Source organism: Pararge aegeria, chromosome 20 (assembly GCF_905163445.1).
Source record: "Pararge aegeria chromosome 20, ilParAegt1.1, whole genome shotgun sequence".
Classification (NCBI taxonomy): domain Eukaryota; kingdom Metazoa; phylum Arthropoda; class Insecta; order Lepidoptera; family Nymphalidae; genus Pararge; species Pararge aegeria.
In genome coordinates this window covers 12,706,629-12,723,839 of record NC_053199.1, presented here as the reverse complement: position 1 = coordinate 12,723,839, position 17,211 = coordinate 12,706,629, and the positions used below count along the sequence as shown (strand labels likewise).

The 17,211-nt window shown below is 36.4% G+C and overlaps 1 protein-coding gene and 1 non-coding gene across 4 annotated transcripts in view; one reads left to right on the top strand and one right to left on the bottom strand.

Annotated features, from left to right (window-relative positions):
- The window catches only part of LOC120632683 (furin-like protease 2), a 357,244-nt gene that overhangs the window by 42,296 nt on the left and 297,737 nt on the right, over window positions 1–17,211 (bottom strand). For all 3 annotated transcript variants that reach the window (XM_039902645.1, XM_039902648.1, XM_039902647.1), the window contains one exon: window positions 666–770. In XM_039902645.1, coding sequence (XP_039758579.1) covers window positions 666–770 — 105 coding nt within the window. The remainder of the gene's footprint in view (window positions 1–665; window positions 771–17,211) is intronic.
- Window positions 16,156–16,226, top strand: Trnag-gcc. Its single transcript has one exon. It is a non-coding gene; the product is annotated as a tRNA-Gly (tRNA).

Here is a 17,211-nt window from a genome sequence, read left to right as displayed (position 1 = left end):
GGAGAACTTTGAACTCCAATTAATTTATTTTCATTATGTTTTTGCATTAATAGTTTTATAAAGCGGTCTCCTGTTGTTGATATCTTTCTCCAGAGATTAGGTAATATGACAGCGTTTAGCGGTCGCTGAAAACGATGGCGTGGCAAACGCAAAATGTCGCAACGCAGAAACAGTTTCCTATCTATGGGATCTAACACATCCGGGAAAGCGGAACCAATTTTGATAAAATTTGAAAACATATGACCCGCTAGGTGGCACAGTCTTGCCGGGCAGGACGACGTGTGCCGGGTCCGCTAATATCAGCATCGTGTCAATCAATGGACGTAAACAATAAAAATCATAGGTATTTTGGTATTATAAGTAATACCAAAATATTATAAGTCCCAAATACCACGGCGTGCAACTCGTTCAATGTAATCTATGCACCACGTCGCGGGTCTACTAACGCAGCGTTTGCCGATACGAGGATCCTTGGGACCCCCGATATCTAACAATTCTCCGAGCTACTTATATGCCCCACCCATTGCACCTTCAGCTTCTCGATTCTCGGATCTCATCATTCATGATTTGAGCACATGGAGATACCGCATATATAATACATTTGAATCGGTTTAGAATGAAGAGTTAAATTTTATATAAAAGTTAATTTTTTACAAAATACGTACCTCAGGTTCGTTGATCAACTTTTGGTGATGCTCATGACTAGGCTCCGTTGATCGCTTGTGGACTTTGTGGTGGGAGAGCAGGTAGAAGTTCTTGAGTGCACCAATCTGTAACAAAACATTTTATATTAAAGAAGACAAAGGGTGGCATTTTATAAGAAGAGTTCCATGCAGGTTGCTCGTTTATGGGCGGTGGTTTTTTTACTTTCTATCATAGGCCATCTGTTTGGTATATTATAACTTAAAAAAAAATACGTGCTAAGCTAGTGTCACTCGAAAATCGGGATTTAGGTATTTATTAAGGATTCGTTCAGGCAGTAAGATGTTAAGGAATAAAGAAACTCACAAACTTGTACATACAAAAATCCTAAAAACATCACATTAATTTTGGGGCAGTGTTGTATAAAAATAATTAATTTCGTTTGCCGCAATGAAATTCATTTTGCCTTTAATTACGTTGCCGTGACGTATGTGCTGAAATGAAAGTTTTCCACGAGTAATCGTACGCTAGGCGCTTCTGGAAAAGTTCCTGCATGTATCATATACAAAGTCACAATAAAATTGGATTCTTAAAACAGTAGACTGAAGAACAGTCTACTGTTTTAAGAATGGGGGACGTGCAATTACTTGCGGGCGCCGAAATAAATCCCGAGCGTAATTAGTGATTTTAGAGTAACTGAATAGTTAAAAGTCCTGAATATTTCCGTCGCTAAACTTAGCACTTTAGGAGGAGGGGTTTTTGAAAAGCTTTGGTGACACACTCGACCGTAAAAATGGGAATTGCTCGGAGACCGAGATCCGACCTTTCATCTGTGGAAGTTGTATATATGATCTTTATTTGTGAAGCTTCGTTAGCGCGATGTAGAATCTTGTGGCGACATCTAGTTTGCTCACGTGATTTTTTACTGTTGCAGTAGATGCAATGCGCACTATAGAGTAAATTTTTACCATTTTGATGAAAAGACCCTCAAACCACAATCAAATCGGTTGTTCTGATTACAGATACACAAACAGATAGATCCAACTCACTCCTTGCGCCGAACGTTAAAAGTATCGGTAGTCAAAATGGCTTTAATCTATTAGTCAATATTCAATTCAGACTTAGTAAACGTCGAATGAACGTCAGTTGGCAGGGTTTTATCTCAATCATTAATTACCAAGAAGATTCCTATAAGTGAGGAGTTGCATTCAAGAGTCTTGGGGAATTTAAACGTGGATTAATTAAGCTTAGTCGTTTGTTTGGAAACCGAATAGGTAAATGAAATTGCTACGTGCGCTAGTGAATTTAGAGAACTGCCTCGTTGGTCTGCATTGACGACCTCCTTGGTGCAGTGGGGAGCGCTGTTGTTTTAAGTTCAAGGTGCCGGGTTCGATTCCTGGTAGGGACAATTTGGTATTTTATAATTTCTTCATTTCCGCTTCGGCAGTGGCTATTTACCGCCCTACCAACGAAGACGTACAGCGATTTAGCGTTCCGGTACGTCGTGTAGAAACCGATATGGGATATGGGATATGGGTTTAATATAACTGCCATACTTCCTAAAAGGTTAGCCCGCTACCATCGTAGATTGCATCATCACTTACCACCAGATGAGATTGCAGCCAAGAACTAACTTGGAAAAGGAAGAAAACAATAACATATTTAACAAAGGATCACAGGTTCGATTGCCGGGTGAGGCCAGGAATTGTTGGGTATTATGTTTTTCTAAAAAAAAAATATAAGCCTTGAGTCAGAAAATTTACAGTGTCTAACTCCGTGCTTTTGAGAGCACGTTTAATATTATCTGCTGGTTATTATTTCTAACATGTGCTAACAGACATTAAAGCCCGCCAATCTACATCGGAGTAGCATTGTGGGTAAATGCGCTAAAACCCCTTTCTCCTGCGAGGAGGGAATCTTGTGATGTAGGCACAGTAGGGACTGCAATAGCCTGCTAACGATGAGTTAGTGGCTTTTTCAAAATTCTGTATTGATTTAAATAGGCTATCTCAATTGGCACTTATGCAACGTCAAGTGTTTGTAGTGACTCTACCAGTCTCTACCTTTATTTTTTTTGGCGTGGCGAAAATTAAGGCAGACTCTACCTAAAAAAAACCGGCAAAAAACTCAGCAGTTTTTTTTCTAACTAGAATTTTTCTTAGTTAACCACCACGTGCATGAAAAACACGCAAGCATTTTACGCGCAAAGGTACTCGGCTATATTATTACCTTTATTGGCTCAATAAAGTCAACGTCGAATATGCGTAGGATCCCCGCCATACTTCAGGCAAATATAAACTTTATAAAAACACGGTAAGAGTAAATATACGTTAAACCTGGCCACCTGGCGTTCGCGAGCATCAATCATTTGGCAACAAGCGATTGTACACCTTTGGGGGCTATATTTTAAACGATATATTCGCGTAAATACTTTTCGCAGATTTATCTCTTGCGATTCGAGTATTTTTTACTCCGATCTATAGGGGAATACCATAAAGCATTGCTCGAACAAGAGGCGCTGTAAAAAATTACCTTCTGCCAAACTATCGGACCATATGATCAAATGAATGTCACCGTGGTTTAAAAAATGCGTAAAGGAATCTTTTCGTTTTCCAACGCAGACCAACCTGTTAAATATTGACACGTCTTTGGCCACATGTCTTAGTTTTTTTGGTATAATTCTACACAAAAACACTTATACTCGTAGTTATCAATTCGTTGGCATTGTCCACACCTGTGGCTTAGAGAGTATGTTAACCCGCCGTCCCGGTTATTTTCACTGTTAATGCCTACTACTACTGGCCCTACGTGATGCGACTCATCTTTAAATCAGTCTTTCCAATGAGAGAGGAGGCATAAAGATATTAATAGTGGGATGATGATGCTGAAAAGCCCTACTAATCAGTATTATAGTACCTACATATCATCGCCTCATCCAATTCGTGGAGCCAATTCAGTTGTACCAACACTTATTTCTGAACTAGATTGACATGTATAAAAAATTTGATACTTCCTGAAGATAGGTGCATTATTTCACTAAATTAAAAGGCCTTAAACCTTTCAATTTACTTAAATTGTTTAAAAACAGAATATACGTTGTATTATCATGTATTGTATTGGAAAGAGTTTTATTCTCTCCTATTCCGCGTGTTGCTCGATGATTTTATACGTGCAAGGCCGTATAAATGCATAGGAATAAAATAGAGATAGTTGCTCGCTGACCTGTTAACATTTTATCCTCTCACTCGATTCAGACTTGTTAGCGTTGCCTAACGAAACGCTGAATATAAAAATGTTAAAATGCACCTCATAATTATTTCATACTTATATTATTATTTTTTTAATTTCTGAAGCCGTTTCTCGTTTTGTTTTCCTTTTTTTGATACGACGCTGCGGCAGAATATTATTCAAAAGCTTTCCGCGTCAAGTTTTCACGTGTATGAATTAAATTAAATTAATGTTAAGAATATTTATAATCATATTATGAAGATAGAAGAGGCCTTGTTAACGGATTGAAACAACTGTGGTAGACAGACATAAACAGATTTACTAGTTCGACTCAAAGCAACTGTGGAACCGTGGAGGTGAAGAAAGAGTAACCCGTTTGGGTCATTCTTTCTTAGCGGTCGAGTGGCCGGATAGCTGCAATTATATTATCTAAACTGACCCAAACGATTGTAGTCGAGTGACCAAAATAACTGCAATTCAATGACCTAGACAGCCGGTTGGCGCGGTGGGCAGCGACCCTGCTTTCTGCGTCCAAGGCCGTGGGTTCGATTCCCACAATTGAAAAGTGTTTCAGTGTCTGTGTTTATCTGTATATTAAAAGTATTTATCCCTACTAATATTATAAATGTGAATGTAAGTTTGTTTATTACGCTTTCACGCAAAAACTACTAAACCAATCATCACGAAACTTTGTACACATAGTCCTGAAGGTATTAGAAGTAATAAAGAATGCTTTTTATCCGGAAATTAAGCTCAGTTCTTTTGGGAGAGGGGGACGAAAGTGTTTCGACGATTTTACACCATAACGCCGTCAAATGATAAATTTAAATGTAAAAACTACACCAGTTCTTTTTTATAAAAGAATACACAACTTAAAAATTTTAGAAGAATTACACCTAAATTGAATGCCACATGTCTTTCGAATTGTGTTTCGATTCATATAAATATTCATCGGTTATCTTAGTATCAATAACACAAGCTTCGCTTATTTTGGGTCTATATGGCGATGTGTGTATTGTCGTAGTATACATATTTATTTGATAGAGTGATCTAAACAAATACGATGTAGCGACCAAAATAAATGAAATTCAATGACCTAACATTAGAGTGAGTACAGTAACCCGAACAATAATTATGGTCGAGTGACCTAAATTACTATATTGGACTGACCTAAGCAACTGTAGTAGAGTTACTTAAGAGCTGCAGTGAAATGACTCAATAGTAGCGTAATCCAAAACCTTAATCTCCTAACCTAACCTAGCTGAACTCTTTCTGAACGGCTGGACCGATTCAAATGATATTTATGCGTGTTTGTTTCAATGGGGTCAACTCTGGATTTTCCTGTCGAATATTTAGAATCGATTTTGCATTTGATAGCCTGAGTATTGAAATCCCTACTTAATACTATAAATGTCAATGTAAGTTTGTTTGTTACGCTTTCACGCAAAAACTACTGAACCGATCACCATGAAACTTTGAAAACATATTCTTGGAGGTTATAGAAGTAATATAGGATACTTTTTATCCCGAAATTAAGCTCAGTTCCTTTGGGAGAGGTAATGAAGAGGTTTGATGATTTTACACAAGGACTATATAAAAAATGTTAGAAATGCTCTTCGTTAACCTTTATCATATAAATCAACTAACAATGTGATTTCGATTCGTCCTATGACGATTACTATTTTTTGTAAGTGGAAGGAGGAGCTGAGACTGGTCAGACAGTTCTTTTCAGATATTTTTTATGCGAATAGAATTTTTTTTTTTTAAACATGAATACGCAACTTGAAAATTTCAGTACAACTAAACCTAAATTTAATGTCCATGTGTCACAAAAAATAAAAACAAATGCAGACGAAGGCGCCGGCAACAGCAGCTATAAAGGCGCAGGTGTTAAACCTCATGTGTTTGTAATTACATCGGTAGCCCCACGGCCTTCAGATGAAAATCTGCTTACTGGCGCCAGATAGCATGGCGGTAGTACTTCTCCGGACGAGCTCAAACAAGCTTCATAGCTACTGGAGGCTGATGCTGGTGGAAGACAAGGCTAGCGGCTATAACTTGCTGCCTGGCTGTGTCTGAGGCTCGATTCCATACAGACACAAAAAACTATTATATGAATCATTTAATTTTTTTTTATACATTTTTAATAGTGCCGTATTATTTATGAATATAATTTAACATGAAAATCAATAAATGATAGAGAATGAAAATATAAATAATACCTACGCTTTATTGATTACACAAATTCTTACAGCAAAATATACATATATAAAAATAGAAGAAGAAAAAAAATACATTCTTAATGAATATATTTTTTAACGTACTACGTATGTTGCGACATTGTGGTAAATGGGTCATCTCCTCGGCTAACAACTGCCTACTGCAACACAACAGTAGCATGCCAGTAATAGCTAAGGATGAAATTAATGCTAAGGAATACTGCTACTACATGGAACGCCCTTAGATATTTATCTAGTTATCTACCCACAAAATTCGAATGTGCATTTTGTTCCCTCTATTTGGAAACACCGATGAGAACTCCATGATAGATTTTCGAACGTAACGTTGGTACGTATTCAAAAGCGAATAGGAAAATTCGTTCACAAAAATACCTACACCTGCTAACGGATCGCTAACGGAAAACTGCAGTGAGGCAGAAAACAAATAAAAATGTCCACGAATTTTCGGGAAAACCTACCTAGCGCCTAATATTGGAACGGAAATAAAATAAGCGATTATTATATAAACACAATTAGGGTAAAAAGAAAACATAGGAAACGTTTACTATTGAGGTATGTTTTTAGTAGTAGTACAAGTACATTTCAGCAGTCTAATTTCTGTCAGGGCAACCTTAGGACAACATGAGCAAGATCAAACAGGTGTTGTTAATTTATTCTAAACCAATATTCAAAAAGGTACATCCAATATATTGAATAAATATAAAAAAAAAAACTAATATAAGAAATTCAGATCTCTCTCCATCGAGCTGCGTCAGGAGTATCTTTTCTTCTTTTTGGGATAGGAGTATCGAACGAGAACCGATGGACGTTGGCGTCTTAAGCTGTTGAAATATAAATTATATCCAACCATAATTACTTAAGAACCAAAAAAGAATATAAATAAACAAGAAGCATGATAACAAGATTTCGATCGTGATGAAATAATATATTATAGAAGTAATATATAATATTCCAAATACATTAAACATAAATAGCATCAGATTTAAATTTCAATAACCAGCGTCAAAAATGGATGCCTGATCAAACATTACTATTTCTGATAACGTTAATCCATCCGCTAACTATCTAAAGCCGCTTAGGCACCGATCAACATTCATTAATTATTATAATTTCAGCTTTATCCGATTTTAACAATATAGACAAAGTATCAATTTGGAAACATTCCGTTAGTTCAGAAGCTTTAGGGCACAATGTAAAGGCAGAATTATTGATTGCTGCCAAAGATAATGCCAAACAACCGAGATGCTAAACTTTTCCCTTAGTACAATAGTTGTACAATTCTATCTTTAAGAAAGACATCCATATATGTTTTAGAAAGACATACAAACAAAAAATCAAAATTCATTTATTCATTTATTTAGTAGGCCTGCTATTATAAGCACTTTAGAAACGCGAAGACTGTTGGTTTGTAGTGACTCGACCAGTTCGGAAGGATTCTGATTCTATCAAGAAGAAGCTGTAAAGGATCTCAGCAGTTGGTCTTTTACAAATTATTACAATCATTTTTCTGTCTTGCGGGAAATGAAGCGGTGTGCTAAGCAACCTTCGTTATTAAGAAATCTATAAATTGAAGTGCAACCTCGCTGTAACAAATGTTTCAATATTGGATAGAAGCAGGCGTTACTTTGCGGAAATACGTGATATATTATGAAAATTAAGCTTAATTTCTTCAGTTAGTGTTAAGACAAACAAACAATTAATCATTGTAAAGTCTATATCTCCTGAGGATGCTCTGGTTTCGAAACGTGTGTAGTGGGTACATTGCCGAAGATCTGTTTGGTGTGGAGTATAAGGAATGAAGAAATTATTAATTACACCATACAGATTCTCCTGCTTTTCGCGGAGTTTAGCAAATTAAGCTTAATTTTAATAATATAAATGTTTTAATGTATCTTAAATTACTGTAGGATCATGTTTTAGCAATTTAATATACTCAACCAAAAATGTGACTTCTGTACTTTTCTAAGACGATATGCAGTAATAACTAGTTTATGACTAACTAGTAAGTAGATTGTTTATATCGACTTTTGGTTTATTAAGACTAATGTTTTGCCTCATATATTTCGCATTATAGGTACTCTATATTATTATCAATTATCCAACTTTACATACAGTGAACCTAAATAATCGAAAGGTCACTTAATAATGAAATACCTAAGTCAAACTCAAAGTCATACTTAATAAGAGAGTATCCTAAAATTATTAATTTCACTAAAACTTGGCGAGAATACTAAGTTAGCTGGTGTCTCTTTATACATATTAATATCCATGATTTGAACCCCTGTCACATTAGGTACCCTTGCCGCTTGGGAATCAATGATATATGCGTATTTACAATCTCAAGAGTTAATACCGAAATGCGGAGGCATTCTATAAGTCATAATCTATTATTATTAACCCTATTACAGTTTGTTTGGTCCCAAATCTTATACTCATACTAGCTTATGCCTGCGACTTTGTTCGCGAATCTCGTTGGAACAGTTTATTTACCCAGGCTTAAAATAATGTAATGTTCCCAGGATGCAAGCTGTCGGTATTGATGCGAAACTTTTCTTAAGATCAAAAGTTTAATTAAAATTGGTCCAGATATAACAGATTTCTCGTGTAAAATAGTTTAAATCTTTCATACCTTATACCGCAAGAACCATAATGTTTTAGGGATAAAAATAGCTCTAATGTTAACCCGGAGCTATCAGCTATAAGTATACCAAATTGAACTCAAATCCGTTTAGTTACACGTAATGCGCTTACAGACAGACAGACAGACAGACAAAAATAAATTAAAAAGTCGTAGTACGTTTTTATTTATTTATTTTTAATAAGTCATCATTTACGATCGAATACCATGAATATTAAGGATCAGTGATGTTTTAGAACCGTTTAAACTAGATAGAAACTGGAAAACAGTTTAAAGTTTATCTTCCGATGCTCCAACAGGGCGATATCGATGCGGGTGGTATATTCAATAGAGGAGCTAATGCATCACCCTGTGTATCGTGAGACATGATCGACGAGCGCTATAGAGCTAGCTGCTTCAGAAAATCCATGAAATTAAATCCAGCTTTTGAGTTATTCAAAGCCAAAATATATTAAATACTAGCTGTTGCCCACGACTTCGTCTGCGTTTGATTTTGTTTTTTTTATGTGGCATTCAATTTAGTTGAAGTTCTAAAAAAATTTAAAGTATTCAGTATCGGTAAGCCCTAAATGAGGAGTTCTGTCCTCTATCTCCAACCTCATTCAGATCTACACAAAGTTTGGGCTTGATTAAACACATATTATAACCTCTATGGTACAAAAATAATTATTTAGATCGGTTATAATTTGTCGGAGTTATGGTGCAAAATCGTCAAACACTTTCATCCCCTCTCCCAAAGGAACCGAGCTTAATGTCGGTATAAAAAGTATCCTATATTACTTCTAACACTTCCAAGAATATGTGTACCAAGTTTCATGAGGATCGGTTAAGTAGTTTTTGCGTGAAAGCGTAACAAACAAACTTACATTGACATTTATAATATTAGTAGGGATAGGTATTATGGTTTTGGAAAAAAAAAAGGTTAGCCCGCTACCTCTTAGAATGCATCATCACTATTATGAAAATGAAGCTTAATTTGCTTTACCTACTCCGCGAAAAGCAGGAGAATCTGTATCGCGTATTGTTAAGAACACAATTATTCATTGTAAAGTCAACATCTCCTGAGGATGCACCGGTTTCGTAGTGAAACATGCGTAGAGGGTACATTGCTGAAAATCTATTTGGTGTGGCGTATAAATATTGAAGAAATAAAAAATTACACTACAATTATTACAGTTTCCCCTGCTTTTCGCGGAGTATAGCAAATTAAGCTTAATTTTCATAATATATCATGAAATTCCGCAAAGTATCTATCCAATATGCATCACTTACCGACAGGTGAGACTGCAGTCAAGGTCTTAATTGTAGTGGAATAAAAAAAAAACATCTTGTTACCCTTGTGTGGTATTACGTGAGTAGGTATCAAAAATATATCCTACCTACTAATATTATAAATGTCAATGTAAGTTTGTTTGTTACGCTTTCACGCAAAAACTGCTAAACCGATTCTCATGTAACTTTGTACACATATTCGTGGAAGTGTTAGAAGTAATATAGAATACTTTATATCCCGGCATTAAGCTCGGTTTCTTTGGGAGAGGGGATGGAAGTGTTTGATGATTTTAAACCATAACTCCGACAAATTATAACCTATTTAAATAATTATTGTAGTACTATAGAGGTTATATGTGTTTAATTTTGCTCAAACTGTGGTTGGAGATAGAGGACAGGACTCCTCAGCGGACAGCAGCAAACCCCACATTTAAGGTTTAGCGATACTGAATCCTTTTTTTTTTTAAACTACAACCAAATTTAATGCCACATCAAAAACAAAATCATACGCACACGAAGTCGCGGGCAACAGCTAGTATAATATATTCAAGTTAACCAACCCAACATACCGTATCAATACAAATACAGTAGTATGTCAATAAACATGGAATTAGGAACCGAGACTAACCTACGTATTTACTTGGAGACCACAGCGTAACTGCATTACGAGTTTAATACGTCCTGCCATATTAAGTGACTGTTGACTGACTGCCTCATGTTCACTGTCTGTTTACTTATCTGCGGCTACACTTCGATAAACTCTCTGGACTATTCTACTCCGCAGTTAAGGCTTGAAATCCATACCTTTGGAGACGGAACTGGACACTACAGATACTTTAGCGGAGTGTAGTTTTTCGAGTGGCCAAAGAAACGACCTGTTGAATCGTGGCTTTTGTAGCCATATGGAATCGACTCAACGGAAACTCGACTCAGATAAAATATGGCCAGGCCATAGAGGCAGGCTAGGCAATAGTCTGATAATGATAAATATATTATCCTGGCACACTTGGCACAGGTTACGGGTCTCCTCTCCGAATGAAAAAGGGAAAGGGTTTAGACCGAAGTCCAAGAGCGGATTGGTAGATTTCACACGCCTTCATTATGGAGAACTTTCAGGCATGCAGGTTTCACTTCTCCGATAGACCATTTGGTTATTTTTTTACGCACATAAGATCGAAAAATTAATGGCGCGAAGCGGGTATCGAAGTTGGTCACCCGAAAGGGAGGCTGAAGTCGTAAAACCACCACTAGTCATTAAATAAATTTTCAAAATAATTGCGTTCTCGTGATAAATCGCTAGAAAACAAAGAAATTATTTAAATTATACTGCTTTTTTCTGAGTAAGTTGCGCGCTTTAAAGATGCGTACAATCTATAGCTTTTTTGATATTATTATAGATAGGAAAGCTCAGTAGGTAGGACTTCGACTTCACTTTCGGAGAGGCGAGTTCGAATCCCAGCACGCACCTCTAACTTTTCTAAGTTATGAGCGTTTTAAGCAATTAAAATATCACTTGCTTCAACGGTGAAGGAAAACATCGCGAGGAAACCTGCATAACTGAGAGTTCTCCATAATGTTCTCAAAGGTGTTAGCAGTCCGCCAATCCCGCACTGGGCCAGCGTGGTGGCCTTTACCCCTTCTCATTGTGACCGGTGCGATATAGTGGGCCGGAATTGGGTTTATATGATGATGATGATAGATAGATAGATAAGAATAACAAAACATCATTAATTGGAACTTTTTTTATACATGATTTAAATATTAAATGGTGCTATATAAAGACCGCGATTATGTGTTGATATTATCCTGCTATTTACAAAACTTATTAGGATCAGCTATGAAATTACGAGATAGATATTCCACTCAGAACGTGTTTTTTGGTCTAGGTGTCTAGTATGATATAACCGAATAACTAACGAAGCATATTTGTTCTTCTTGTTGACGACACTTGAAAACGAAATATTGTACCTACCCTCATCTCACATAGTGGGCAAAGCATGAATAACTTAGCGCAGAATCCCTTGTTTTGTCTGACGTAACATTGCATGTGGCATGGAGAGAAAAAACGCGTACAACTACCTAAATTATCCAACCAATTCTAGACCTTAGGATAACGTTCTTAAAGATCATGTTCGTTAATGATGACCGAACGCGATCTAAGCGGTTCACCGTAGAGTACAGATATGTCGTACTCGCGTATCATAAATAAATGATGAAGTATTGCTAGTAACGCTGTATGACAGCTAGGCAAAAAAAATAAACTCCTGCGATGTTATATGTCGCGTCTAATAAGAATGCGAAAAAGAACAATGTAACGTACGTAGTAATGCTTTGTATTTTTTAATTATGTATATTTTTTTATACGGATGCTTCGTCTTATCTATATAACTCTATATACTTTAGAATCTAAGACTTTAAAGAAATGAATGGGAATTAAAGTTTATACGGCACTGAAACAAAAATCTCAAAAAGTAAAGGCCAATTACACTAATGAAGCGTTAATCGTAGTTTCTATTTCAAATATAAATTTAAGTTGATAGCTTAATAGGTTCCAAACGCGCCTTAGAAGATATTATTTAGGTACGCACATAAAGTCGCGCAAACCAGTGTAGGTATAATCGCTCTCCACGCCGCCACCTCGACGTCTTTTAGTGTAAGTCCCTAAAGACAGGAAGGGACGGCGTCGAAGGGTTTAAGTATTTTACAGCCTCAAAAGCCGTGACTAACTGCGAGTAGGCAGTAAAAAGGGGTAAGTGCAAAGTTTGCACATTTTGCGATGAGGCATAAAAAAGTTGACTTTCCAGGCAACATTTTCACAAAATGCTTGCCCAAGTAACACGCGCATTCATAACATAAGTACGTGCGTTATACGGCGGAGCGTAATGCAAGTACCGCGTGCATTATAAAAGATATTTTAGTATAATTTACTAGAGTAGACGTTATTAAGGGTGCAGAAATATTATACCCGAAATATGCGAGCAGAATTGTTACTGCACGGATTTAAGAACATACGGAATCCTCATTCAGCCATTATTGTGTACAAAAGGAGTGGAAACGCCTCACGCCCGTCTCACTTTTCACCCGCGGAATGTTGATAGCTCTAAAACTTTTTCTCATTTTCTTCCAACCGCTAAATGGTATGAAGTGATTAACCGTTTGTTTGAGAAAGAAACAACTCTAAAGTGGAGTGGTTTTTCATGCTTCAATATTAGTCATGTACACGGTTTGTTGAAAATTTAAGGCAAATGGTAGTTATTTAAAATGAGCACAGACATTCATAGGTACATTTAAAAAATTAAAAAAACTTAATTAGTCCTCATCAATCATCGATAGCCAATAACAGTCCACTGCGGGACTAAAGGACTACCAACGGGAGGGTTATACGAGTTGGTAGAACAGAGAAAACTGCTGCGCATCCTCAGTTTCTCTTAGTCGCCTCGTACGAAACTCGTGGGAAGCTGAGGAATGGTGATAACTGTATTCTGATCTACCGTTGGAACCCGGCACAGGTGGTAATTTAAACTGTAGTATTAATACCGTTATAAGCATTATTTATAAATGTCTTATATAATAGGTAATGCAACTTTTCTAAATCTCAAACTAATCGCCAAACAAAATCTTTACTGTCGTATTTGGATTTTACGCCCGGACCTGAAGCTTAGCGATAAAGAATTCGGGTTGCGAATCGTTGGAATTTAAATTCCTCAATAAAAAAAAATTTGAGATCTAGCGTAGCCACTATTTAATAAAAATAATCAGTAGTAAGCAAAATAGCCACATTTTTTATTCTAAACGGAATTTATTATTTTTTGTCTGGGCAAGTGGAAGACTCCGGACGCGTCCAACTACCACCAAGCGACAAAGACGTGCCGCTACGATGTTCAGAAGAAACCGATGCAGCCAAATATGCAGTCAGAGCAATCTTAGACTGCATAATAACTTACTAGCAGGTGCGATTCGAGTCAAGGTCTAACTTGTAGGGAAATAAAAAAGGGATATTTTAAATCTGAAAACAGAACTTTCTTAGCGCACACATAGAACCACATAAAACCTATATGCATGCACAACAACCTTTGGGAAACGGTCTTCGTGAGATTGATATTTAATATCTGTTTTTGCTACCATATCAAGTTACTCCAAAAGGTAACCTACCTTTGATGCTATCAAAGGTATGACGCAATCCAAAACGCCTCAATACATCGAATGGATCTTCAAAAGAGCTCCTATTACACCGGAGTGAACTGGCTATATGCAACTGCGAAATGTCACTACACATGCGTGAATGCTGTTTAAGAGCGCTTGTGCACAATTCAAATCCGAATCTAAGAAAACATCGATCGAATAACTCAAGCCTCAATCCAAAGTACATTTTTTTTTCTACGTTGATAGATCTGTTAGTCAGTCAGTCAGTCACCTTTTTTATATATATAGAAGATTAAGTTACTTGACAAAAACCTAGAATAACCAAAACATATAAGTGCGAGAGAATCCAGGTGAGGATTACCTAAAAAAAGAAAGACGAGCGGTTCACACGGGTTACAGGTTTTATTTAAAAATAACCCCTAGAAATTTCAGGTGCGACGCAACAAATTCCAGATATTGTAAAGCTTTGAGCGAAATCCGATCCGCCATTCGTCCCGGACTGAAATAAAAAGTAAAAAAAGGCCGATGCAAGCGCTTCATATGCTGAAACAAAAAACGCCCGTGAGAGCTTTATTTCCCGAAGATATTTATTGTTCAATAGTCAAAAATAACCCCTCCACTCGAGCTGAAATATATAGACACTACATAGAACTTTCCCTTCTGCCAAAGCATCGGCAGCAAATTGAAACTCAAGTTCAAGTTTAGTTCTTTAGATTACGTATCTATTAAACTACTGTTGCCTAAGAGAAAGGATAGTCAAACAGATGTCTATTATTATTATGAAAATTCCTTTGGTGTAATTTATATTTTTTGAAAAAATTGAAAATTACACCACACAGGTTCTTCTGCTTTTCACGGATTATTATACGAGATTCAGCTTAATTTTCATAATATATCATATATAGAATTCCGCAGGGTAACGCCTGCTTCTATCCAATAAATAGAAGTCTGTCGTGTTCAACACAGAGCAAACGTGCTAAGCAAATGTAATTTTTTTATCTTTTATCCGCGTCCTTTTCCCGCGTTTATCACAAATCCCGTGGGAACCGTTTGTTTTCCTAGGATACAAAGTTGCATATGTTATATCCGTCCCTTCAACTAACTCTATGCCAAAAATCAAGTCGATTGGTTTGTTATTCATGGCGCGAAGGACGGACAAACAAACAAACAAACAAACACAATTCCACATTTATAATATTACTAAGGATTAATGTGTTTAAGTTAAAATTATATATTCCATGCGAATATGGGCTAGTCTTCGTGTTTACAGTTTAACCCCGCAATACGACGCCAAACATTAATGTTGGTATATTCAAAGTAATGTTCAGTATTCAGCGTGAATAAACCAATATTTCGGGACACATAAACTAAACTAAATTAGAATTGTGTGTGTTATGGAAATTGAGTGGTAAGACAAACATAGAGCGCGAAGCTTTATATCGTCAGTTTGTTTTGCTGTTGTTTTGAGGCCCGCGCATACGATGACAATGTTGCATAAATCCAACGATAACTTAACCCCGTATGAATGAACGGGATATTATAAATCGAACGAAAAAAAATAAACGGCGACTAATCTGAAACTTAAACTTATTTAAACTTAAAGCAGCATTTACTAATCGAGCGAATTTGAACACCGAGTGGCTGAGTTTCTAATATACCTAAAAAGTAAAATAAATATACTGAGACGCTGCACACATAGCCACCTAGCCCCAAAGTCAGCGTAGCTTGTGTTATGAGTACTAAGATGACTGTTGAATATTTTTATGAATAATATACATAAATACTTATAATATTATTGCTCACTTGGTAGGTATATTATTATATACCTACTACCTAAGACTGCGCTAGAACTATAATTCTAGGTAAAAACACATAAATATAGAATATATACGTGTAAGTAAACGACTAGCTTTTCAAACTTGAACTCAATATTGCGTTACTACATTTTCGTTGCATCAATAGCGATTTACATTTTGGCATATACCTACAGAAGCATCGGTGGTTCAGTGGTAGAATGCTCGCCTGCCACGCGGGCGGCCCGGGTTCGATTCCCGGCCGATGCATTGTCTATTTTATGTTTTTTAATTTTTTATTTCAATAACATTACACAAAAATTTCAAAAAAAAAAGAAGAAGACTTAAGAATACATATATTCGCACACATCCCAGTTTGTTGAAACATGTTGAAATAAGTAGCATCGCTATCTTTACTATCTGTATCTACTGTATTAGTATTATTTTTGTAACAAGCTGATTTATTGGGAAAGATTGGGCAGGCTGTGTCCCGTAGTTTTTGCGGGTGAAACCGCAGAGCGCACCTACAATTTAATATAATTAACGTGTCACAGTGTTTGTTTCAAATGAACTTCGAAAGTGCTAAATCGAATTTTATTAAATTTTGCAAACGTTACAACTTACACAAGTCAAAGGGTCCAACTTGAGATATATATACAATGGTTTTAATATGAAGCTCTAAGTGTATTTAAAGAGGTTTTCATACTAACGAGGTATGTATTTTAGTATTTTAGTTCCTGGATAGTTTGGATTTACAGTTGGATCCGGTAAGTGACGCTGCAATCGGGATCTTGTTTTTAGATTTTTACTTATCTTATCTATTTTATTATACGAAGTTATGTGTTCGACTGGGTACCTATAGTCCACATACAATGGAAATAAAACTGTACACGGTGTGTGGCGCTGCAATCATATCAATCATATCGTTTATAAATTCCTTCATGTACATACATTAGAGATTAAATCACGCCCTTCCTGGGCATTGCAAAAAAATTGTCGAAATAAAAACATATTTTTTACAGCCGAGTGGCGCAGTGGGCAGTGACCCTGCTTTCCGCGTCCAAGGCCGTGGGTTCGATTCCCACAATTGGAATAATGTTTGTGTGATGAACATTAATGTTTTTCAGTGTCTGGGTGTTTATATGTATATTATAAGTATTCATGTGTATTATATTCATAAAAATATTCATCAGCATTCCTAGTACCCATAACAGAAGCTACGCTTACTTTGGGGCTAGATAGCGATGTGTGTCTT